This window comes from Urocitellus parryii, chromosome 15 (genome assembly GCF_045843805.1).
Source record: "Urocitellus parryii isolate mUroPar1 chromosome 15, mUroPar1.hap1, whole genome shotgun sequence".
NCBI lineage: Eukaryota > Metazoa > Chordata > Mammalia > Rodentia > Sciuridae > Urocitellus > Urocitellus parryii.
The window spans coordinates 45,608,854-45,635,392 of NC_135545.1; the positions used below are offsets into that span (position 1 = coordinate 45,608,854).

The 26,539-nt window shown below is 49.1% G+C and overlaps 1 protein-coding gene across 2 annotated transcripts in view; it reads left to right on the forward strand.

Annotated features, from left to right (window-relative positions):
• The window catches only part of Zfhx3 (zinc finger homeobox 3), a 230,880-nt gene that overhangs the window by 81,922 nt on the left and 122,419 nt on the right, over nucleotides 1-26,539 (forward strand). For both annotated transcript variants that reach the window (XM_026399203.2, XM_077793358.1), the window contains exon 3: nucleotides 1,283-1,779. In XM_026399203.2, the coding sequence (XP_026254988.2) occupies nucleotides 1,283-1,779 (497 nt within the window). The remainder of the gene's footprint in view (nucleotides 1-1,282; nucleotides 1,780-26,539) is intronic.

The following is a 26,539-nucleotide window of genomic DNA, read 5'->3' on the forward strand; positions in this document are numbered from 1 at the left end:
GTTGGGGGCAGACCTCATAGCTCAAGTGTGCTATTGTATTTCGGGGGAGAGGCAGAAAATAGAAGCCGATGCTCACCTCTCTGGGTGACTGTGTGCTTCTAAGCCGTGGAGGGCAGGCAGTTCTTTCTAGGTCTTTCTCTGATGTAAATAAGAGCTTCCTGTATTCACTTACCACCAGTAGAGGTGAGCTGATCCCAGGTGATATGGGGCAGTGAAGGACTGAGAAGGAACCTGGAGACGGAGGGAGTCTTTCTCAAACCCCTTTCAGGGACTGGGAGCTGACCTTGGAGTTTTCACTGCCCATTTCAACCTGCTTCCCGAACATGCATCATTTTGGCTCTTTCTGAGACCATCTGGCCCAGCAAATATTTGGGAATTGGTATAGTGAGCTGGGCACTGGGTAGAGGGTCAACGAGGATAAGGCTGCCCCCTGAAAGGGAGGCCAGCTGTTATGTGGCTCTGTATGTGATCATCCATGACTGACAAAGAGAACATGATGTGGCCTAGAGTAGACCTACGTTTTTCATGGTGCAGAAGCTCAGAAAAGGGAGATTGTCCTAGTGGTAAGGTGGGAGAGGGACTGGCAGCATTGACTGACAGGTAGGACATTGACTCGGGGAGCTGGTGAAGACTAGAGATCATTCCTGAAATCTTAACTTTAGAACTGTGTCATGCAGTATGGGGGCCACTAGCCACGTGTGGCTTTCTACATTTACATTAGTTACAATTAGGAATTCTTTTCCTTGATGGCAGTAGCCACTTTGCAAGTGTTCCTTAGCCACACAGGGCTGGTGACTATGCCCGGGACCGCATGCTTATGAAACAGTTAGTTCCTTGATTGCAGAAAGTTACGTTAGAATTGCTTTAGATAAATCCGAGGCTCCATGGGGATTGGACATAGGCTTGGGTCATGGGTTGCAGCCGTACTGTTTTCTAGTTCTAGAGGGTCTTATGTTATACCCACTGAATGACACTGATGTCTGACTTTCCCTGGATCCTGAGAGAGGGAATGAATGGGGTAATTCAAGAGGTGATGGTGCGCAACTTCTCCTAGGTCCTCTTTCCTTAAGGAGGGAAAACATAAAGGCTTCCACAAACCCCACAGTATTCATAGGAGAGAGCCAAACACAGCGAGTGGACTTTGTTTTCCAGTTAGTAACACCTTGTAACACTTGCAATGTGATCTTGGTCTCCTTGGATCCCAGTTGAGGGTGGCGGAGGGCTGGGTGGTACCTCTGCCGTGAGCCTGTCCTCTGACTCTCTTCCTCTGTCCTTCCCACAGTGGGCGGTGAGATCCCCCTAGACATGCGGCTCGGGGGTGGGCAGCTGGTGTCGGAGGAGCTGATGAACCTGGGCGAGAGCTTCATCCAGACCAACGACCCGTCGCTGAAGCTCTTCCAGTGCGCCGTCTGCAACAAGTTCACGACGGACAACTTGGACATGCTGGGGCTGCACATGAACGTGGAGCGCAGCCTCTCAGAGGACGAGTGGAAGGCTGTGATGGGGGACTCGTACCAGTGCAAGCTCTGCCGCTACAACACCCAGCTCAAGGCCAACTTCCAGCTGCACTGCAAGACAGACAAGCACGTGCAGAAGTACCAGCTGGTGGCCCACATCAAGGAGGGTGGCAAGGCCAACGAGTGGAGGCTCAAGTGCGTGGCCATCGGCAACCCTGTGCACCTCAAGTGCAACGCCTGCGACTACTACACCAACAGCCTAGAGAAACTGCGGCTGCACACGGTCAACTCCAGGCACGAGGCCAGCCTGAAGTTGTACAAGGTAAGACTGGCTCCTAGGGGCCCAGGCGCTGCTACCTCATGGAGTGTGAATGCGTAGAGACGGGGGAGCACTGGAGAGGGATGGACAGTCCCCATCAGGGTTCCCGCTGGATGCTGCATGGCACTCTGGCCCTGGAAGGGGCAGAAGGTTCCTGTCCTGGGGGACATTTCGGGGGGCAGGTCTAATTTACAGCAGCCCAGCACTATCGTGGGGTGCCCCTTCTGCCCCGGCTTTCTTGACACTTGGCTCTTCGTGCTCACCCTCCGATTCTGTGATGGATCTTTCTCCTTCAGAAGACAGGCTTCCTGTTTTCCATTCTGCTCCCTTCTCTGTATTTCTTTTCTGCTGGACATGTCCCCAGGATGGTTCCTTCATTTACTCATCCAGCCAACAGGCAGACACTGAGCACCTTCTGCAAACCAGAGGTGCGTACCAAGTGCTCTGAGCATGCGCTTAGGTCAGCGTATACAGTAGTCTCACGCAGTCGCTGCCTTCACAAAGCTTCTGTTCTTTTTCTGGGGCGGGGTGGAGGTGACTGATGAACACAGTGAGCAAGTCCTGCAGTAGGCTACAAGGCTGCAGACATGCTGGGGAGAGCAGGGTCAGGGAAGGAGCCCTTGGCTCTTTATTTCCCCTGCTCCTGTATTTGATGTCCCTTTCTGTTCCTTCCCCTGTCTTTTTCTAGGCTTCCCCTGGGCCTCTTGCCCCTCCGTCCTCTGTCCCCTTCCCCTTTTCCTGTCCACCCCTCCTGTCTGACCTCTCCCCCATCCTCCTCTGGACTCCATGGGCGGTAACAGAGGAGGAGGGGCCCCGGATACTGTAAATAGTCCTTTCAGTTGCAGGCAGGATTGCTCCAGACGTTTCTATTGATTTTCACTGGACTTAAAACCTCACCTTTTTCTCTAATCATCCCATAATGGCTTTAGTATGAACAATCAGGTACGAATTGCCATAAATCTCCCGGGCCTGCTTCCACATGCCCTCCACTCCCTCACGCTCTCTTTCCATTTTCCTCACTTTTATTATCAGTCTCTCCTCTTTCCTTTTACACCATTGCTTACATCCGTGGGCCAAGGAGGGTCCTGTTTCTGCTGGCCCTGATCGGGTGTGACCCTTCCTCTCTTCTACTGTCATTTTAAATGGAGACCCCCATGTAAGGAAGTTTGTCCACACAGCTCTGTGCTGGGTCAGACATGTCACCCATTCTCAGAGTGGTGGGAGCCCTTCATACCACAGACGAGAAACCATTTTAGGGAAAGGAAAAAAAGAAAAAAAAAAAAAGAAAGCAAGAGTGAGGAAGTGTGGGTAGAATGTTCTGGAACTGTCTGCTAACTCCAGCTGTCATGCACTGGGAAGGTCTGGACAGCACGCAGCCAACTCCTGTATCTTCAGTGAGCAAGCGTCTCACTGAACTGGCTTAGTTTTGTGCCACCATTGATAGAAAAGGCTCTTTGCAGTCAGTTGAAACTGGAGATCTGACGGGCCACTGGGTGGTGTGGACATGTTCGGGAAAAGCTTACGGAAAAAACAGTGGAAAAAAGAATTTCCAAAGGACCCAACTGAGTAAAATTTGAACAAAGGGCTCAGAGTGGCCATTGAAGATTGTCTACAACTTTGATGAAGGGTCCTTTAGAGGTGCCACGAAGCTGGCCTCTTCTGTCCGAGGGCAAAGATTGCCGCTCAGGTTTTAAAATGTGCACGGTGAATTCCGCACGTGGCCAGAGGTTTGACGGAAAGTCAGGCCCTCGGCTTTGTTTTTGAAGGACCTGGGAACCAGAGGACTTGCTAAGAATATCCCTTTTGTCCCCCAAACCATGTCCATGGATCATACACGGACAGTCAGGGTGAGGTGCTTCTGGGGTGGTTAGGAAGGAGCAGTCTGATTTTCCTGAGCATCCTCCTGGGCCTTATTAGTTTCTGTCTTGTTTTTTTAAGGTGGCGGATGCTCTTGCTCAAGATACGGGGAATGAATGGGTCTAGGGGTCTTAAGTGTTGGCATGTGGGTCAAGTCTGGGAAGCAGCATCCAAAGGAAAGATGCCAACATAGGGTGTTCAGCTGTACGTCACCAGGGTGACCAGCCCCTGAGGCTCTGGGCAGCACTTCCTACACCAGGAGCCTAAGGTCCTCAGGGCGGCCTCATCTGTCCTTGGGGAATGAATGTCCCTGCTTGCTGAGGCTCTGCTGGGGGTGCAGAGCTCCCCCACTCATTTCCTGGACTATGCAGACAGCATTATCATTCCAGTGCTTGCCCTGAGCCCATTTATCCCTCAGTGTGACTAAGACAAACTTCTCTTGCCACTGAGGGGGCTCCCTCTCACTGTGTTGCGTCCATCCACGAATTCGGGGTGGGGTTTGGAGGTGCTTTGAGAGTCACTTTTCCTCTAGGCCCTGGTGTGGCCTGTAGTAAATGGAGATTGATTACATGTTATTTTTCCTCTTGCTAATGTAATCCATTAGCCCGGCACATGCATAATCAGTTTAGAGCCCAGTTAACTGGATGTAATCGAGTTCTTTACTGTCTGCTAGAGAAACCGCTCCAGATGCGCTGACCCCGGGAGGGCACCGGGCTTCTTCTCACTCACAGCCTGCCTCACTTGTCCCTGCTGGGCTTCCCACCCCACCCCATCCTGGTTTCCTGACTAATTATTTATGATCAGCCAGGGAGATCCCCCCCAAAGTTGCATTTTTTTTGCTGCACCCACTGAAGTGGCCTCCCTGCGGGTCCCCTGCCCTCTCTCATTCAGCAGAGGCTTTATCCCCCTCCTCTTCCTCATATTGGAGGAAACAGAGCCGTGGCCTCAGGAGAAAAGCAGTGACGTGGCTTTCTGGTTTACCATTTGAACTCATACCAGTGCCGGGGTCATTGCCCTTGATGTCATAAATGCTGGTACCCGCGGAACATCTCGCATCTGTAAACCTGACATCTGAGATACTCCAAAACATGAGAGTTTTTGAGCACCAACCTCATGCCACAGGTGGAAAACCCCACACCTGTCCTCATGTGATGTAACACGTGAGAACACAGGTGCACTAAAATACTGTACAAAATTCCCTTAAGGATATGCGTAAAAGGTGTGTATGAAACATAAATGAATTTTTCTTTTAGATCTGGGCCCCATCCCTAAAACATATGCAAATATTATGTATATGCACCTATCTCTAAACATTATGTATGTGAAAATATTCCAAAGTCAGAGAAAATCCCAAGTCCAGAAACACTTCTGGTTCCCGAGCATTTGATCCCAAATGCTGCTGTGTCAGGACTGAACTTTCGGAAAGCCCGGGATGATTTCTAATCCAGACGCAAGAAAGGGTTGGGCTAATCGCGGAAGCCTGGCGATACTATCCCTGTTGCCTGGAATTGTCTAGTTTTGATTACTGTGCGATGCCAGTGTTTAAATGAGATTAATATTCACTGTATTCTTCTTTCCGCCTCCTAGAGGTAGAGCAGAGAGGGGGAAGGCTGGAGAGCCCAGGGCATCAGATGGAAGCTCCGTTTCTTCCTCTGGACCCCCAGGGGACTTCTGCAGAGTGTTCATGGTGGAATTCCTTGGGCTTTTTTTTTTTTTTTTTTTTGGTCTTAAACAGTGGCTGGCACTCATCCAGCCCCTCATGGTCATGTATCTGTGTCCTAACACTCACCATTGTGGGGGCCTCTGCCAGAGCCTGCAGCAGAGCCGGGAGGTTGGGCTCCTGGTCTCTTTGCTCAGTGGCTCCGCTGGATTGGAAGTGTGCTGGGGAGAGGGTCCTTGGCTCTCCACCGGTGCCGAGCTCCGAGACCTCAGTTCCACCTTTTTCGGCCTTTACATGTAAATGCCTCACTCCCCTCCCCACCCGCTTCATCCCCCTGGAGATGTGGGGTGCCCCTGCTCATCCTAAGGAGGCCAGCGGCCAGTACTGACAAAGGCCTGTGGTGCGGGCAGTTGCTGAGGCTCTCCTGTGCTTATTCTGCCTCCCAGTCCACGGGGCATGGATGGCGCCCTCTGGAACTTATGGTCTTTCCTTCTTGGGGGAGGACGGGGACAGGAGGGCAGTTGGGAACCCGTGCACACCTGCTGGCTCTCAGAGTCTAGTTTTCACTTGGCTGTCTTTCTTCACCTGAGAGGGGCAATCCATCAACTTCAGCAGGTAGATTAAGACCCCCACCAGAATCCATTACCCAGACAGTTCCCAGCTGAGGCCCGTTGGTTTGGGCCAAGACCCAAGGTTTCATGTTAATCTTAAATTACAACCAGAGAGGCTCGTCTACCATGGCTGTGTGTCTGGGCCGCCTGTGAGCTGCCCTGGGCCAGCAAGGCACGCAGGAGATGAGAAGCCAGTGTCTAAGCCACCTTTACTGGGCGGGAAGTAGGCTGTAGAGTTAAGGCATGTTGTAGACAACACACACACACACACACACACACACACACACACCCCACCCCACACACACACCCCACCCCACACACACACAGCTGCCGTGGACTTCTACTCTTGCTGTCCCCTGAGGAGTATGCAGTGTGGAAGGACACGAGAGACTCTCCATCGGGCTCTGTGTTCCCACTTCTTCCCCAGATGCACGAGAAACTCACTGGGGCTCACTCTCCCAGTAGAGCCAAAATACCACTGTGTGGCGGACGGACAAACCAGAGGACAGAAGCCATCAAATGATGCTTTGGTTTGAAATCTCCATTCTCCGTCCCCATCCTGGGTGCAGTGGGAGAAGGGGGGGGTGTCTTGAGGAGACAGCTGACCCTCGAGGCCCACAGGCAGCCACTGGTGACCTTTGTCTTGCTCTGACAGCAAAGAGCACAGATCCTCCGGGGCGCCCCCCACGTGGCCGCGTGTTCCCACGCTGGTCCCCTGGCGATTCCGGAGCCAGTTCCCTCCACCCTTGTTTTCCCCTTAGGTAGACTTCTTTGTCGTTAAGCGCGCACCTCTGTCGCCTTCTGCCTGCACCTTGGAGCCTTCCTGAGGTGGTTTAGAAGGTGTGAAGGGCTCCATGTTTGGGCTGGTTTTAGCACATTTAGCCTTCCTGCCCTCCGTCTCCGGAGTCTGAAGTTCATTTCCCTTCCTGGATCCCCGAGGCTGGCGGGAAGTGGGGCTCCTTGCCTGGGCTGGGACACTGCTCCAGGGCAGGCTCACGCTGGGACCAGGTCACTCTTGCACCCTTGTAGGAGCGTCTGCTCAGCTTACAGCCGGTTGCACGCAGTGGAGGGTTGGCCTCTCACTGGGGAGACGTGTTCCTCTGTTGGAATCCCCTGGCGAGCCTTCTGCATACCGCTGGTGGCTTTAGCCTCATGCTGGGCCCGGGTCCCTCTGGTGCTGGCATCGTCCACACCTTCACATCAGGACAGTCAGGGTCAGGCCAGTGTTACCTTCAGGCTCCTCACTGAGACTCCACATAATAGAATTGAAATTGTGTTAGATGTGTCTGTTGTTTTTTGTTTTTTCTTTGTTAAGTCCAGTGCTTAATACTCCACTTGTTGAAAAACCAGTTTTACAACCATTAACCTAAGACTTTTTTTTCTAAATGCAAAGTTTGTTTTCCTCCCTCCTTCTCTTCCCCCAGTCCTTCCCAGGGATAGGACAGGAGGAGTCAGACCCTGATAAAATATTGCTGTACTCTTAATTATTCCTTACGAGGTCCACACCCCATGTTTGCCTCAAGTGTAGGCTAGAAATAAAATGGAGATTGCTTGTCTTTTACGGTAGAAGTAATATGAGTAGTGTGTGCTCCCTGTAAGAAAAGTTGTGAAATCTCCGGCAGGATGAGAGAAAATGACTCCCAGCCTAATCGTATTCCACAGTGACACATTTTTATTTCCTTAATTTTGTATGTGACATAGGTGTTCTACAAAACTGGAATGATATGTGTGTTAACAGTATCATCCCTGAGCCCCCTTTTAAAAATATAAGTATTTTTAAAATAATATTTAGCTGTTGATGGACATTTATTTTATTTATATTTACATAGTACTGAGATTCGAATCCAGTGTTTCAGACATGCCAGGCAAGCACTCTACCACTGAGCTACACTCCAGCCCAATCTCTAAGTATTTTTTAAAGACCTTTTAAAGTGAAAGTCTTTTTTCTACTCCCCAACTTCACTCTCCAGAAGCAAACCACTGTTGTGCTTACTTTGTATCCTTCTGGACTCAGAAAGTGTTTCTGCAAATAAAAGTGCACGTGCATTTGTGTGTATGTACATGCATGCTTGACACACACACACACACACTGTTCACTGAAAAACTCTAGATGTAGGTGTGTGCTGTGCTTTCAACTTGCTTTTTCCATGTAACTTTTTGTCATGAAAATCATTTCAGGTCAATAATATAGACCTATGTTATTCTTTTTGATGCCTGTGTAATATTCCAGTGGCCCTTAAGAAAGGTGACCACCCATTCTGTATAAATGAGATGCACCGGTAAAAAGTTTAAAAAATATTGTTGGGTTATGTATCCCCGCTTCTTTGCTTAGCCATAGCCAGAAACTCCTCCAATGAACTGTATTTTTCTACATTTTTTTTTTTGTGTGTGTTTTAAAAAAGGTGACTGTTTCAGCCCCTCCCTGTAGGCAGTGCTCCACTCCCACAGTGCCCAGTGCCATGGTATTTTTTTTTCTCTTTTCATCGTGAGGTTGATGAGATTGTTCTAGCCAGAGGCTGTAATCATGGATCGGTGAGCACTTTTGCACAAACTCTGGGTCATTTGCACCTCCCGGGGGCTTTCCTGCCGTGGCCCTGCCGGTTGCCACAGTGGACTGAGGGGAGCCTTGGTCATCTGAGCCGGCCGTCCTCGGTTGCTTGTGGATCTCTCTGAGCCTCCCATCCTCTCTAGCCTTGCCTGCGGCACATCTCGACATTCAGAAACTTTCTGTTTGTCTGATGTCCACCTGTCCATCCTTCTTTGTGGTCCCAACTTGTTCCCTTCCCAGGGAGGCTTTCCCTCTGCTCCAGTTACAACATAATAAAAACCACCTCCCCAGCCTTGACGGCCCTCCAGGCGTGTGCTGCCTGTGTCTAGGAACTGCTGTCATCTTCCCTGGTGCTCCGTATGCTCATGGGGAGACTGAGGCACAGAGGGGGACCAGGTGACGAGCCATCGAGCAGGACCATCGAGCTCAGGCACGGGTGTCTCTTCAGTACCCCCCCCCCCCGCCCCGTCCCTCTCATATTTTTTATCCACCAGGAGTGGATTTTACGTGTGGTGTGTTGTTGTATATTTTTGTGTACCGTGAGATTCAGAGCCCTGTCTTCTCTCCGGTCGGGTGGCCAGTTATCCCACAGTTCCTTTCCTAGACGACGAGAAAAGCCGTGTGTTTGTCTTGTCCTCCATCTTCTACATGGTCTTTGGATCGCGGTCGGTCGGTCTAGATGAGTGGGGGGTCCCTGTGGGGCCGTGCGTGTCAGAGGCCTGGGCCATCAGAAGGGGCACGGATGCCCGGTTCTCTTTTCAGCGCATTTGCAGGCTCACGGATGAAATGTCACCCTCTCGCCTTTTCCAGTTTCCCTCCGGCACACTCCCGGAGGGGACGTTTCTTGGCTTCATTGCCTTCATCCGACACTCTGGGACAAGGGACTTTTCCAAGAGCAGCAGGGGTTCAGATGAGGGGCTGAGTTGTTTTATGGTACCTTAAAACTCGTTTTGTTCCATCATCCCAGATGTGGAACACCTATAAAAACTTTAAATGGAGCAACAAATAAACCACTGGCGTTCACTTCGGAGCAATCACTGCATTTGCAGAATTGAAAACCTGGCACTTAATGAGTTTTAGTGGGGACTGTGATCTCACCATTTGTCTTTAAAAAGGGGGAGCAAATTCTGAAGGTCATGGGCGTTCTCTGTGTGCAAAAGTCTGTATTCAGGTGGCTTTCCTGACTGCACATTTCCACGTGAGTGGTTTCCAGGTGCTGGCTACAAAAGAGGCATCTAGTTTCAGAAACTCTGATAACTATCGCTTTGTCAGAATAGTTGAAATCCCCCCCCATCCTCGAGGTGAAAAGCCCTAAACTTTTTGTAAAAGACACATCTCCCACTTTCAGTCTCCCCCACCTCCCACTCCCAGGTGGAATTCTTTGCACCAATGGCATCTGCCTTCTCGGGTGGTCCGTCACCCTTAAAAGAATTTTGCTGCAAATATCCATCACCCTGTACTCCAGAATCGCACCCCGTGCTGCGGTTGTTTGGGAGGGGGGGTACCCAGGCCGGCAGGAGAGCCTGCATGGCAGGTGCCAGGGCATGGAGCAAAGGTGTGAACTTAATTTGGCATCCTTTGAATTTGTTGAAGACTTGGACTCCAAGGGCAAATTTGAATACATAGTTCCAACAGGTGTTTCTGGTGTTTTGTTTTGAAAGGGAAATTGTAAGGGAACAATTAGGCATTGTCAGGAACATTGTCAGGAAAAGGCAAGAGTTTTTAAATAATTACATAATACACCTGAACCATATTCTTTATTCTGTTTTAAACAGAACTCGAAACGATAAATACAGTTTAAGTGTAGGTTGGGAAAGGCTGTTCCTAGAGAACCGTTTTGGTGTGTGCTTTAACAAAATTAGATCTCCCGCACTTTTATTTTTTTTGCAAGCAACCAGGAGGTTAGATGAAAGTTCAGACATTTTAATGACAGAAATTCTGTCCCACCGGGGCGCGATGGTGCACATCTGTGTTCCCAGCAATGGGAGGCTGAGGCAGGAGGATTGCAGGTTTGAGGATAGCCAGGGCAGTTTAGCAAGGTCCTGTCTCAGGCTGGGGGATGTAGTAGCTCAGCGGTAGGGCACTCCTGGGTCCAATCCCCAATTAAAAATAAAATTTCTGTCTCTTGTAGAAACGCTGGAAGTCATTGAAGCCAGCAGTGTTAGAGTAGTGACCCTTGAGTGGCAGCAGCCTCAGGGTACAGTTGCCAAACACAGCAAAAAACATGGGACACCCAGTTCAACCCAAATTTCAGATGAAGGAGTTATTTTTTAGTGTAAGTGTGTCTCATAAAACACTCTCGTACGTACTTATCTGAAATTCTTCATTTCACTGGGCATCCTGTATTTTATTTGGCAAATCTACCTCAGGATGGTGAAGAAATTCTTTCATGGTGACCTGCTAGCAGCCTCTACAGGAGCCCGAAGAAAAATAAGTGGCTTCCTTGTTTGTAGAAACCTCCTTTTTTTTTTTTTCCTCCCTCAGCAGTTCCCAACAAAAGAAGAAAATTACAAATGCCTCTGATGATGACTTCCAATGTTGATTATTTAGAAGAAAGTGTCATATCAGATTTTCACATTTTCTACATTAAATACTTTTTCCTTTCATGAAATCAGAAAATTTCTGCGGAGCTGTGTTAAAATCTACTTTCCAATACTCTCCCCCCACCCCCACCCCCCGCCATTATTTCCTTTTATTGAGATGCTTTTCCATCGCCCACCAGGGCGCGGTCAGGATGCCCCGCTGCAGCCTGCACACTGCCCTGGCTCGCGCGGGGCCTCCTCGAGCCTCCTCCTGCAGTTGTGTTCTGGATGCAGAAGGGCCTGGTTCTTGTCCACGGACGACCCCGGCACCCGTGGTCTATGGGTCACTAGGAGGAAATGCAGAGAGCGGGTTGGAATGATTAGGAGCCTTCTCTAGGGCCCCCATCCTCGCCCTGGAGAAGGCAAACTTGTTAGAAGGTTAGAAATGTTTATCTACTGATCGTGTTTGATTTGTAACTGTTAACGAGCAGGGCAAGTTCCCAGACTCTGGACGAAGCCTCCGGAGCACATCTGGTCTCTTAGGTCAACATTTGTCTCGGCGTTTTCCGTGCCGGGACAGCCTGTGCCCGGGAACTGCAGAGGCAACGCGCGGCCTGCTGTCCCTTTGCCTCCGCCAGCTCTCTCTGGCAGCAGGCTTCCCCCGGGGACCGGGGACCGCTGGGCCTTTGTAACCACTTCCAAGCTGACCTCTGTGGCCTCCTCGGGGTGACACCTGTCATCTCAGGCAGGGCCTGTCTTCCGGTCCCTCAGCCTGCGGCAGAAGGCTGAGCACAGGGACTGGCGGTTCTGTAACGGAAGGTTCCCTGCACCTGCTGCCCGGGTGGGCTCTCCTCCTGCTGGTGGAGCCCCAGCCTCGGGGACCCAGGTGAACTGGACCTGGAATTTCCCTCGTGATTCCCCAGAGGGGCCTCTGGGGGACAAATGAGGAGGGAATTTCTTCCCCCGGGGTGGACACCACTTACTGAGCTCGGGTTCTGTGCTGAGCACCAGAGCAGGATTTTGTGCGGATCTGTAGCCTGGTCTTTTACAACCTGTTGTGTTGGGGGGCGCTCTGTTAGCAGCGTGTTCTGAGAGTGCATTTCGCCTCCAGCGTCCACACTCGGTGCCGTGGGCTCCCCAGGCCCTGCTCACTGTCTGCTCCCTGTCCTTGTCTCTCTTCCTTCAGGTTCCTTGTCCCATCCTAAGAGTGTGGCCAACAGGGGAGACAGGCGGGTCTCACACAAGCTCCTGCAGTAGGAGAGATGATGTCCCTCAAAGCCTGGAAGCAAGTCTCACCTGTGGGACTGCAACTTTCCTTCTGGTGCCTCTTTACTTCCTTTAAACCTTCTCCAGCCCAGGAGCTGGAAAGATGGCCCACCAGCTGCAGAATGGGGAGGCTGTGGCCCTCAGACTGGGAAGGAGAGTGGACTCACGAATGGCTTCAAGGCCTGTCGCTTTATGAACAGCTGATGTTGTGGGCGCAGGAAGGGTCTCTGACAGCACCCGCTGGTTTCCCTCTGTGGAGGGTGCACTGGACCTCCGGGCGGGGGGTCCCACAGGCTCGCTCCAGTCAAGTCTCCCCCTCCCTGATGGCTCTGTGCCTTCACAGTCGGTTTCCTTGCTGCTACCGTCTCCCTTCTTTTCTAAAATAAAGACAGAGGGAGTTTGGGGAGCATTCCTTGGCTGCTCTACCCGGCCACGCCAAGTGGCGCTGGTCCCAGGACTGCGATTTCCTCGCTGTCCTAGACATTAGTCAGAGAGTGTGACTCTGAAGCCAGCTGGGTTGAGGAGGCACCGAGGGACTGGCTTGGCCGGGCCCCTGTTGGCGTGTGTGTGCACTTTCTGCTCCTCAGATTAGATTTTTTTTTTTTTGGATGACATTTTCGCCCACACTTGGTCCCCATTAGTGATGGCTGCAGCCGTCCGCATAGGAAAACCAAATGGTCCCTCCGGAGACTGGAGTCCTGACCCCTGTCCAGCCGCATTGTGTCCTCCTTGGAACCCAGACCCCGAGCGCTCCCTCTCCGTTCTCTTGCCGCCGTAACTCAGTGCTCCCAGCCTTTGGGGCTTGGGCTCAGGCACCTGCAGGTTCGCACAGAGGCAGCTGGTTCGAGAGTCCTTCTGCAGATAACTTTCCCTCCTTGGCGTTCCAGCTCCCATAGCACCCCAAAAGTTCTCCAGAAACCCTTCCCTCCTCCCCACCTCCCCACCTCCCCACCTCCCCACCTCCCCACACTCCGCACATTTTTCTTCTGCTCCAGCCCCCTCTTCCCTCCACTCCGAGTGTGGCATTTGGAGTGAAATCTCACCTGGGGAGGTTTCAGACAGCAGCAACAAAGCCCGGGTCCACCGAGGGGAGACTAATTACACAGCTAATTAATCCAACAGATGTCATTTTAAGTGCTCATTTCTTTGTGATTTGGTTGCACGTGTCCCACGCTGCTGAGATAGGCCTTGGGCCCTGGTGGGGAATGTCTTTTGATCAGACTTTAAGGAAGAGCCCATTTCCTGCCCACGGGCTCCAGGGCCCCGTCCCCCCCAGCTCTCCCGGAAGCGCTCTCCGGCCCCCACAGCCAGTTTCTCTGCCCTGAACGAGGGTTGCACTCTCCTGCAGGGGACTGGCTTTTGCCTCTGTTGCTTAGAGGGCTTCTCTGCCCGGTTTGTCTGGAGCCTGTCAAGATTGTAGCTGCTTTCAGCGCCCAGGGGATCTCTGAGGAACGGGCCCCAGTGGACATCATTGGGGTGTCACAGTTTCCCTTGCTTTTTCGTCCTTCCTGGAAGCAAGTTTGTTTTCAAGGAAAGTGGCCGAGGAGTGTCTGAAAGGTGCCCTTTGATAGCAGCTGGTTAAGATCAATGGGACACCAGCAATTTGTTAGTGACACTGAACGGCTCATCCTGGGACAGAAAGGTTTGGGGAGGTAGAGAGGGTCTCCATGTTCAGTGGTAAGAAGGAGGGACAGGTGCTGTCCTCTGCAGGTGGCCTGGGGCAGCTGGGGGTATAGGCTTGACCAGGACTGAAGCAGGCAGCCTGCCCTCTGCAGAAGTCAGCTGGTCCTCGGTGGGGGACCTGGCTCCTGCCCAAGGGCACACCAGCTGAGATCTCTGTGGCTGACAGCTCCTCACACACCTGCCCTAGGGACTCACCAAGATGTCCCTCTCAGTTGCCAGATCTAGAAGTGACACATTTCAGCAGAGGTGGTCACCAGTGCCCTCTGCACTATCCAGTCCACCATCCATGGTCCAGTTTCACGTGACCTTCAGCAGCCTTTCCCCCTGGGCCCCTCTCCTGCTCCTGCTGGTTTCTTTCCTGTTCCTTGACGGTCACTGTGAGGAGCCCAGAGCTTAACCCAGACCCCTTCTCGTTCCTGTCTGTGACTGTCCCTCAGTGTCTCATTCAGTCCACTGTTTGTAAACGCTGGTTACCTCCTGACGACAGCCGAGTCCTTGTCTCCAGCCCTCACCTCTCCCTGTATCCAGCTCCCTACTAGACACTTCATTTGAATGTCTGATTATTTGGCTCCTTGGCTTATCATGGCCTGGGGAGAGCTCCTAATGACCCAAACCCCAAAGGCCCCTTTCTCCTGGGCTCCCCACCTCCAGCCTCCCATTTGCTGGGACCCCAAAGCTGGGACTTATCTGTGGGCCAGTCCATGAACACGTCCTATTGGCTGGGCCTTTAAAACGTGTGTGTACTACCCTCCCACGTGACCCTGACTGCCTCCCCCTGCCCTCAGTCTCCCTGCTTTACTCTTGCCCCTGACAACCCACTCTCCGTGAAGTGATTCTGTGAAGAGGAACATCAGGTCATATGATGCCCTTGTAAACACTCAAGAATGATTTTCGTCCCCTTTACGATAAAAGCGCCAAGCCATGCTGACCTTGTAGTGCTGTCCCCTTTGTCTACTACTCTTTAGCCACATTGGCTTTCTAGGGTGTGCCTGCCATGGGGCCTTTGCACCTGCTGTTCCACTATCTGGAATCTATTTCCTTGACCTTGACATTCAGCTTAGGTTAAATGCCTGGTCCTTAGACTTCCCCTAACCACCAGTCTCAAGAAACCGCACCATCTTTTCACATGAGTTTATTTCTCCACATTGACAGTGACTATTTATTTTTCTTGTTGGTTCATTTATTTATTGGTCTCCCAAGATGGCAGGAACCGTGGCCACCCTTGTTAGTAGCCATGTCCTTAATTCTTGGCACAGTGTCTGACACCAGCCCAATAAATATTTACTGAGTGACAAAGTGTCAGCAGAATATGCCCCAGGTTTCTTGTGGACCCTAGATCTGGTATACCAACCCCGTCTCAGTGCTTGGCTTTCACAATTCAGAGTCCCAGAAGCACGTGATGGGAGAACTGGGATGTTACATGTGGACGGGGCATTCTAGGCATGCCTGCAACCACGTCTTTGTTGTTGGTTTTCCGTAGAACTTCATTCCCACATTGAGCAAGGAGCAGCCATGCAAGATTGAGCCGCTTACGTCAAAGCACTTTTGAGAATTCCCCTGTGCGGCCGACCTTGTTGTCAGGGTTGTCCCCAGCTCTTCAGCACCCGCAGGGTGACCCTGCCCCTCTTAGCTCATCCTGTGCTCCATGGTTTTCGTGGGAGGTCTCTGCTGCTGGGAGACCTTTCACAACAGGATCTGTTTGTTCTCATTCAACTTTTTACCCTTGCCAGCGTCTTGCAGATGTCAGGTAGATGGCCGACAAGTGTCACCTGAAGATTTTCTTTCAAAGGGTGGATCTTGAAAATGGAAACTTTAAAGATTGGGGTCTCAGCCCTGAGATGCCTTTTTCTATGTGCTTTCTTAGAATTTCCTCTGCCTGTTCATTCTCTCCTCCCTCAGCAAGTGAACATGTCTCAATGACCCTTACCGAGTCCCAGACCTGGGGGTCCCCCTCCCACCGAGAGCCAACTTCTTGGGGTCAGAACACATTCCCAGTAACAGGGAGTCCACCTCTCTCCTCCTGCCCCCCATTCAAGCCACGTGCCTTTGAGCAGCTTCTGAGGGTAAGATAGTGTCCAAGCTTCTTTAGGGATGACGATTTTTAAACTTTGTCTTATGCCATCTGAAAAGAAATACACCTCACATTGATCACCTAGCACCTGCGTAGAGATGATCTGTGTGCATAATTGAAACAAACTTTGTACAAAATAACTTGTTCCCCCTCTCTCTGTGCTCTCGCTGGTACTTTCTATTCTCTCCTACTTTTTAAGTTGATTTCATGATCTACAAGTGCAGCGACTCTCAAGGCAGGGAGCTTTACAAAAATATGTGTGCCCAGCCCAGGCCCAGCCCTGGAAAGTTTTGGTTTCATTTTCTGTGGGACTTTGAGAACCTCTGCGCTAATGGGTCAAGATCCAGTTTGGAAGACATTGCTAGAGGGGCTGGGGATGCAGCCGAGCCTCTGGAAAGCTTGCCTGGCATGTGCAAGCCTTGGGTTGGATCCCTACAAAGAAAGAAAAAAAAAAGTTAGGCGAAGAACAGGAATTGATCTTTCAGTAAGAGCCGTGAAACATAAACATGAGAGCTGTCCACATCTGCGGGAGGCGGAGGGAGGGAGAAATGACACCCAGTTGGCTAGATCAAAAGAGGGGCTGGGAAGCCAGAGTTTGAGCAGGATTTGAAAGAGAGAGTAATCACACAGAAAGACGAGCCAGGCAAAGGACAAAGACATGTTCATGCCCCACACCCCGAACCCAAAGCCGGTGTACTAGATCCAGTGGCTGGGGCTTCCTCTCATGCATGTGTGGTTACTAGAACTTTTTAAAAGAAAAATCAGTCACGAGCTAAACGTTTCATAATAGCAAAGCTCCGAAGTTAGGGCCTTTTTAGTGTTTGGCTAGTAAGGACATCTGCTCTGGTGATCTGTTAAAACAATAAAGATACTACAAAAAACGAAGACGCAGTCAACAAGCTATTCACCTGTAGCGAATGCCGTGCATACCGAGGCATTTGGACAAAGGGGTAGCGGGTGCCGGCGGCTGTACTTTAATTTGGAATACGTCAACAATGTAAAGTATATCAGTAGCTAGAAAAGGGAGATGGCTAGGCAGGCAGTGAGGAATTCATTCTGGCATCTGGGATGTGTCAGTTTGTCTACTGTGTGGTTTTTATTTATTTTTTAAATCGTATCTACAATGGAAAACTTCCATAAAACAACGTGGAGGTAAAATACCAAAACCTGATGGTTAGGTGTTCTTCCACCCCTGAACGGTACCATATAGAAGCTTTGTGTTTGATGAGAGGTTCCCCCTCTTTCCTGCTGCTCCCCGCCACTCTGTGGACAGAGCAGTGCTGAAGATCTCTTGTGTTCCTGAGGACGGGGCTCAGGTGAGCTATACCTGGTTTTTGGTTTTTTTTTTTTTTTTGGCAAATGTTTTATTGGCCGGCAGAAACACACCCAATTAAGACTCTCAAACTACTTCCAGAGGAGCCATGAAGGGCTAAGTGGCTCTTGGCATCGAGGGGTATTTGGATGTCTAAGCCTCAGTTCTCACTTGGGTCTAATTTTGGTCACATAATGGAAATATGGGTATGTTGGTGTTTGGGGGGAAATTCTGTTTTGTTTTTGCTCCCTCTTGTTAAATAAATGGCAGTAGAAGTCTCTTGGCTAGTTCGAAAGGATGCCCTAGGTGCCAGGCACTTGAGGATTTGGACACAGAGTAGAAAACAGTAGTATAGGGTGCCCAAGTGTGCCATGGGAAACCCAGGTGGCTCTTGGGGTTTTAAAAAGGGAGAAATCCCCTGGAATCAGACTCTCCAGGATTTCTGTGATTTAGTCTCTCCCCGTTTGTCATATTTAAAACAGGCTAGTAGAATTACCTACCTGATAGGATTGTTGAATGGGTTAGATGAGGTAGTATATGTGATGTACCTACATTATAATCAGCATTTAGCACAAATACCGTGTTATTCTTTAAGAACACCCCTCTTCTTCATCAGATTTTCCACTGTCTGTGCAGACCACATACCTGTTGTTATTTAATAACTTGGTTTTCATTGGCTTTAAACTTGACACGCTGTTGGCTTGTAGGACAAAAAGTCCAGTGGATTGTTTTGGGTGGGTATCAGAGAGAAGGAATTTCCCACAAGAGAAATGTGGCCCATGTTTAGTGAAATGACTTTGAGCAAACAATTTAACCTCTACCCCATGTGAAGGATGAGGAGCTTGGACTCATCACTAGGAGTATATGTTTGTGGGACTTAAAATGGCAGGGGATACCCCCATCTCATGTCCTAAGCAATAGAGTGAGAAGTGACCTAGTGGAGTGCTTAAAAAACAAGGAAGTTGTCGTCCCAGTCCAGCTGGATTGTGGCTACTGCCCGCTCAACCCTTTCTTCAAGAAGTACCGGCCACCTCTTCAGGTGTGGGAGGTCAGCCGTGACGTAACTGTCATAATTTTATAACATTGTCCTTAACCTGGGAGTCAGTATTTTATGTAGTTGTTGTTATTTTTTTTTTGCTGTGTTATTTTTGTAATTTTATGTGTTTTTAAAAAAATATTTATTTTTTAGTTATAGTTAGACACGATACCTTTATTTTATTTATTTATTTATATGTGGTGCTGAGGATTGAACCCAGGGCCTCGCACCTGCTAGACAAGCGCTCTACTGCTGAGTCACAGCCGCAGCCCTTATGTGCATGTGAGGCAAGCACTCTACCAACTGAGCTGTATCCCCAGCCCCAGGTGTTCTTTCTTTCTTTTTTTAATTTTTATTTTATTTTTGAGCAGAACTTCCTGGAAAGCTTCATAATTTCCTTTATGTGACCAAAAGTATCTACAAGTGAGAACTTAGACTCGGAAATTGATATAGAGTACACAGTCCATGCAGAGAGAACTGTATTATTTGTTTCTTTCCCATTCCTGTGCATCTGTCTCTCATTCTTTCCAATTAAAGCTAATGCATATTCACCCTAAAAAACAAAACTGAACAGGGGAAAAAAATAAATATAAAAAACACAACACCAGAGCTGTAATCCAGACACACACACACACACACACACACACACACACACACACACACCCACACACCATAGAGGGCAAAAACTGGAAAAAAGAAAGTTGAATTCTAGTTCAACTTGAATACTTCTAACATTGTTTTTCTTTTTGTTTTGCATATATTTTGTAACCTTGGCCACGCCACAGAATATTGTAAAGGGGGACAGCCTCTGGACACATGCAAAGCCTTAGCGGCCACTCCAAAGCTGCCACTCCAAAGCTGCCATCCCCACCTTGCAGAAGTGAATCTTTTCATATTGAAAGGCACAGTCCCGGTGACATGGATGACTTAACACTGCCTTAGGAGTCTTCCTTGAATGTGTACATCTGTGTTCCTGCTTGCGACTGTACCACCCCAGTCTCCATTCGCTGTAGGGAGCACCTGCAGTCAAGTATGCAAAACTGTTTCCATGGCAACCCTTGTGATCCATACATTTTAAATACTCCAAAACTTTTCTTCAGCTGAACCTTTTTTCCTCCCCTTCCCACTGTGCATCCCTCCTTTTCCCTACTTGTACCTTGGATGTTAATCTCCTTGGCTACTCAAGTTATGGACATTTTCTCTCTAGCCCCGCCTCTTATGAAAAATGATGTGTGTGTGTGGTTTTTTTCTCCTTTTAATGAAATACATGGATCTCTGGTTCTAGCTCTGAGTCAACAAGTGGGAGGAGATGCCTCCCTTCTTGATTCCAGAGAAGCTAAACTCACTGTGAAACAATCATCTCTGACATCTGAAACTATGTGCAAAGTAGGTGCAACAGAGTAGAATAATCTCAGCAAGTTTATTGCCTCCCTGATGATTAGATCCACACGACCAGATATGGAAGGAAGACTTGAAAAACAGCAGCTCTTTGTAATCTTGAATGGTGTGTTAAATGGGCACCAGTAGAACTAAGTTTGGGCCGCACAAGTTTCATGCTGGTGTCAGAAGCTGTGTAAGGCCCATGTCCATCACTTGTGCTTGGAAACACCTATGAAATGCGATGCAAATCAATGGCAATAACACATTAAGGTTGCAAATTTGAACACAAATGAAGAAATGCAAAAGCAAGTTTTGCATAGCAACACTCATTTCCCATGTGGTAATTACTACAATCAAATACGATATTATAATATCCAGGATGTGGGGTATGGCTCAATTATTAACTCCTTGCACCCAATTTTACATTTTACAGCTACCATCTGCAAGTCCTTTGCATTACTTACATGTAGGTAATGTCATTTGTCCTTTATTTAACCATGATCATGCTTATTTTGGAAGCTCACAGACCTTAATTTTGTTTTCTTCCCCAGTAAGTCTTAAGAGTATTTTCCTAATTGTATCTGTTCTGATATGTTCCTCTCTAATGGCAATGGCTGAAAAAGTCAAGTGCTGCTAGTTTTGCTTTGTACTTATGTAGCTTAAATTACCACTGTCTTCTCCTTAGCCTTTTACTTTTTGAAGTATACCTGCCAGTCTATGTACAGCTGAGTCCTGGGTGTTATGGCTATCAGGATTTGGGCCTTGAGTGGCCACACAACTATGGGGAAGAGTAGACCACACTCTGCTTTTATTTTTTATTTTTTATTGTCACTTTTTAAAAATAGCCCTGCTGGGGCTGGGGCTGTAGTTCAGTGGTAGAGCGCTTGCCTAGCACATGCGAGATACTGGGTTCGATCCTCAGCACCACATAAGCAAATATACCAATAAATAAAATAAAAATTTAAAAAACTCTACTTTCATTTTCCAGTTTTCCCTCTAGTTCTAAATAGTGTGGGGAAGATGTTTATGTATGCAGAATCTTGAATTATTTTATCAGATGCAACTCCCTTTCCTTGGGGTTATATAAAGAATGGGATTCTCTGCTTGTAAAATGTATAGAATTTCTTCCTCCCTCCCTCCCTTGATTCTTCCTCCTCTGGTCAGTCCCCCTTTCCTTAGAGTGCTCCCAGGGCCCAGGAGTCTCTGCAGCTGCAGTTGCCCACGGTCATGCCTGCTCTCATCCTGCTCAGCTGATGAGGCTCACAGCAGCCTGGCTTGGCCGTCTCATTTTCTGCTCCCGGTGTACACCTGTTTTAATGTGTTTGGGTTAATGAGGTAGAAGAGAGGATGAGGTAACAGTGTTTATACAGACAGCTTGTGCAGGGGGCCCCTTCACTGCCTGCGTGGCCCTGGGCATCCTCAGGGAACAAGTCCCACAGAGCAAAGTCATTTTTTCAGTGTATATTTTCCTGTGTGTGTGGTTAAAGCAGATACTGATTATTACCTGTAAGCTTTGCCGGATCCTCTTATTTATACCATTTTTCTTTTCTGGATGTGTCTTGATGGGCACTGATAGGAAAGTAACTTGACTCAGAGCTTGGGGTACAGTCGAGAGAGCTGACCCAACTCCCCCCAACCCCCCAACAAAAGCCTTGTCAAATTCTCTTCCTTTTTTTCCAGATCCTCACCCCTAGAGGGACCCCTCCAGCAATAAGGGTCAGTTAATTTGGATGAATGCAAGTAAAGCCAATTGCATGAATCCAAGAGGCATCAGGCCTTGTATGTGAAATAGAGTCTGAAGGGGCATGAGCCTTCTGTGGGCAGAACAGTGTTATTGGAGAGGGAGGAGGGGGAGACTTCCAGGGGTAATTTCATCTGAATGGGGTTCTGGTCTGGTTCATGACATCTTCTTGCTCATGTTGAGCCAGGGCCTGTCATCACCGAGATGCAGACCCCTGGAGCCCCCTCACAGAGCTCCTGGGTGAGCAGGTTGCTGCCTAGAGCAGCCAGAACACCAGGACTGGGTGTGCCTTTTGTGTACACTCAAACCTCCAGCATCTGGATGCTTGGAATGTAAAGGAAGTTCCGTCTGCACAACAAAAGGGCCCTTTCCCTCTTTGGGGCCTGTCTAAGCCATTTTGCCCACCACACCCACATCGTGGAAGGCCATGCTCTCAGACCTCCCACTCCCTCTCCTTCTATCTTTCCCTCAAGCCCTACTCTCTCTCTCTCTTTCACTCAACATAGAGCACCCTAAATGGTTAAACCTGTTGCCTAGCCTTGGCACAGTGCCAACCCCCACGGGGCGCTGCACAGTCTGGGGCCCCCCAGCGCATCCTGCTTCCTGAAGGCACAGCGACCATGGGTTTCAGCAGGAATTAAACAATTACTAAGTCTTAGTCCTCCCCACCTTCCGTGGATTGACTCTATAAATTGTCAGCCTGTTGACATTTTAATGCGAATTATGTCATGTGGTATCCCCTTTGATTTCGACATGCCTCAGTTTGTAAATACATGAGCCACTCAAAGGCTTGTGGTTAGTGTACACTCCGGAGGCCTCGGGGTTTTTGGTGGGGGAGAGAGCGCTGGAGAGAGCACAATGCTGGGAGTGTGTCTGGCATGGAAAGCCTTTCACAGTTCCCCGGGCAGCTCTGCAGGGGCAGCAGCTGCGCTGGGGGCCTGCTGCTGGGCCCTGTGCCTCCCGGAGCCCTAGAAAGGCCACACCTTTGGGATATTTTCATTGGGTGCGTTGGTGGCTGAGCATTTCCTCAGGTGTCGGGGCAGCTCTGTTTCTCCTTTTGTAACATGCGATGTCACCTTCCCCTGTCACCAAAGCATGGAGAACTGCTTGTTCTAGATTCCAGAGCAGGCCAAGGGGCATCGCCCTGAGCAGAGGTTTTCCTGAAAGGAAACTGGCCGATCCAGGGGGAGAAGGAGAGGAGCCATGGGGATGGAGAAGCCCAGAGGAAGGACGAGGATGAGGAAGGGTTGTTAGGATACATGGAGGGAAATGGAAGACTTGTTAATCGTGTGTGAGGACCAGGAGAAACTTGGAGATGCTGAGGTCTGACAGGTCATGCCTGGAGGAGGTTGGCCGGGATGGACCCTGAGGATAGTTGGGCCCTAGGAACGCATCTGAGGGAAGTTGGCATCCGCTTTGCACACAAGGGGCGGGGGCATGGAATCTCCCCTTGTCTGAATACAGCAACTGCTGGGCCTGCTGTCTGTGCCAGAATTTGGCACATTTACAAAAATGTCATGGGATCTTTAATGGCCATGGGTGGTCAGGACCTGTTTCCCACGTGCTGAGTAATTCCAGTTTCATGTGTGAATAATGCCCATATTAAAGCAATTAGAGCTACACATAATCTGAAAAGGAAGAAAGGACCCCAGTTCTGTTGATCAGAGACGCTTCCAGCTCATTTGAGAAAGGCCTGGTAATTTCCATGAAGGCTCAGAAAAGTTTTTTTGTTTTTTTATTTTAGTGGATTCTATATTTTAATTTGTTTTTTTTTTAAGGAACGCTCATACAGATGGGGGTTTGAAAAGTAGAGTTGCTGCAAACCCCTTCTTTGGCCACTTCCTTGGATTTCTCTGGCTCTTATTACCCGGGGAGGAAGGGATAGAGTGACTGGGAGACTGTGTGACAGGGAGAGAGAAACAGAGATGGGAACACACACATTCCTTGGGAGCACAGTTGAGCTGCTCACTGTGGGAAGTGACATTCCGTCTCTCTAACCTCCAGTTTGAGCTTGGCTAAAAGAGCATATGTGAAATAAAATGACAGACCCTAGAATAATCCGTGGCCCAGAAGAACATTACTCTTTGCTAATTAAAAAAGAATTGCCGCTGATAGATGTGCTTCCAAATTGAAACAGTCACTTCCAAGGTAAAAAGTGAGCCCTGTGCCTTCTTTTAAAAGATTGTAAAGCGTTGTTGCAACATATAAATAGGTCTGTTACCTACTTCCTCTTCATGGTAACAAATAGGATAACTTTTTGTTGGTTTGTTTAGTTTCGATAAATCCTGGTCCTTCCATGAAATGCCTTTTTTTTTTTTTTAAATCCCCCTTATTTTTCATCAGAACATTATAGTTGTACCTAATGGCGGGATTTGTCATTACATATTTATACATGGATCCAGTATTACAATATAATTTGGCCAGTATCATTCAGACACAAATTTAGGGCCCTTTTCCTTTCCAAGGAGCACATGTGTGAGGTAAATTGCTAGGGACAGGGGAGTCTCGGCAGCCTGTGCCTCTTCACCTCTCATTCCTGTCTTCCCGGGGATGTGACACCTATAGTCCTTGCCTGTCCTTGGCTGGTGTGGCTCCATCCCTCCCTGCAGTTGGGGGAGGAGTAGAAGGCGACGCTTGGTTTCACAGTCCTGTAAATGAGACCAGTTCTGGATGGCTGTGAGGCCGGGGGTGGCCGTCAGGCTGTCTGCTTTCACTCTTTCTTCCTTCCTCATTCCTCCCTTCAAAGTTAGAGGCGACTTGACGTGTTGGAAGGACCCAGGCACGGCCGAGCGGATCCACGTGCAGCCTGCATTTTCCCCAGGCTGGGTAGCGTCCTCATTGGGGTCACCCTCTCTTGGCCAGATGGCATGGGAACGTGGCATCACTGTTGTCATTAGGAGCAAGCCTGACCTGAGGCACATCTGTAGCCCCCTGGCATTTTCTAGCATCCAGGGGGAGAGGTCTCCAGAATTATTTAGCCATTTATAGAGTTAGAGGGCCTCGAGATTTTTGCAGGCTTTATTTTATTTGAAAGTATTGGCTGGCTAGCTAGGTGATGGAATAATTGGCAGGATAAAAAGGCACTCGATTCCCTACCGCCAAGTTGAACATTGAAACTGCAGTGGTGTGCGGGGAGGATTGTTGGAAAGGGAGAGGCCTGCCAGTCTTTGGGCAGCAAAGGAAATGGGCAGTCGAATCACCCACTTCCATATCACAGCAATGGCTTTGTATTGACTCCACATTCAGCTTGTTCCAGCCCCACGGGTTATTTGCATAGCATACAAAGTGCAGATTGTACAATGTACACAGGTAACCCAGGCATTGGCGACTGACCATGGATGTGAATGGGAGCTGTGTGCCCTGTTGTGAGACCTTCCCAAACCACCCCACGACAGCGTGGACAGAGTTCCTACTGGCCAGCGGGGTGTCTGGGTAAGACCCATCTGCGTTCTCACTTCTCGGCTCTAAAAATGAATTCGTATGAAAGGTAGGGGAGATGGGATTAAAATCCCATAGGAAAGAAGTGCCCCGAGGAAGAAAACCCAGGAGGTTAGTTTAATAAGAAGAGGAAAAAAGGGGGGGGGTTCGAGAGAGGCGGGGGATGTGTGAGAGAGTGAATGAGAAGGGTTTCTGACAATTAACTAATTCTCCTTGCTCTAACCCATGACAGAATTAATCACACATTAACACACTGACAGCAAAATTAATGTCATATGCAAATTAATAGTGCAGGCTTGGCATTCAACCGCCTGTTGGCTCCTTAAGGCTGGTCTTGTAGTTAAACCCACCCACCCCAGCCCATCAGCAGGTAGGGCACCACCCCAGCCTTGCTCTGCCTGAGCACATCCAGGGCAACTTTGTAACTGAAGCGGCTCCCTTCCCAGTCCCTGGCTTGAAACTGCTCATAGAACCTGAGGCATAGTGCAGTAGCTCCAGCCCTGGCTGGGAACCCCGTGGCTATATTCAGCCTTGGTTGGGAACCCCATGGCTTTATACATTTTTTTTTTAATTCCTAGGAAGCTACTGAAGAGCTCCGAAGATATTGTCATATAGTATGGTCAAATCTAAAGTCACTCTAGCATTAGCTTAAAACTACTAAGTGAATTGTTTTATGTGGCTTCAAAGAGGCTTAACCTATTGAAACCGACTCTGGAAGAGAAAATGTAGCCTGTCTTTAATGCTAATAAATAAATAAGCCAGAAGAAGAAAGAGCAGCATGTTTTATTGCCTTCTGACTGCTAAACTTTGGTGCCCGGGGCAAGTGTGGGCTAGCCCGTTACAGCCAGCCACAGACCCACTTGCGAATCCGCCATCTGTGATAATTATCATGTTGGCACTTCATGAGTAATAGCATTGTGAGCCAGGCCTTGTACAGAGCAGAGAGACGTGGTCCAGCCCGCCGGCCTCATCATGGAAGCATCAGGACCGGGCTCTTTAAAGTCGGATAAAAACAGTCAACTGTTGCTGGTGATGGCGGATGAGTATTGGCATTTCCTAGTGGTACTGATTTCCTTAGCGTTTTCATTAGCTCCCACTTCATCTCCTACCAAGGAGAGAGACTTGAGATTGATGAGGTCATGGCAGAGAGCCGGGAAGCAACGCTGTGGGGCTGTGGGGCCGTCTTCATTCCTGGGTCGCCTGGCGCTTCCTGTCTGTTACGCCCATGAGACGTAGAGTCTGGGGAAAAAATCTGGAGATAGAAACTGGGACCCTTGGGAAGCCATTGACCTAAAATTTTGGTTTCATAAGTAAAGTGAGGAATTTGAGTATGTCAAAGATAGAAGGCATCAGATATGTTTTCATATCCTTTTGTTATAGGTAGATGACAGCTTCTGTGTATGTCGGCAACAGGTAACAGATACAAATGTACATACCCTTAGATATGTGTATATGTAGATTTGCTTTAATTTTTATGTATGGTGCCTTAAATATTGTCAGTTTCACTGTTCTTTTAGAGCACGTGTCTTCCAGCAGTTAAGTATGGACTTAACTCACACTTTAGGAAACCTGGTAAGGACAGAGCATGCAGGATGGGGGGATTCTGTTCTTTTCTCTTCCCAGCTCTGACAGGTGTCG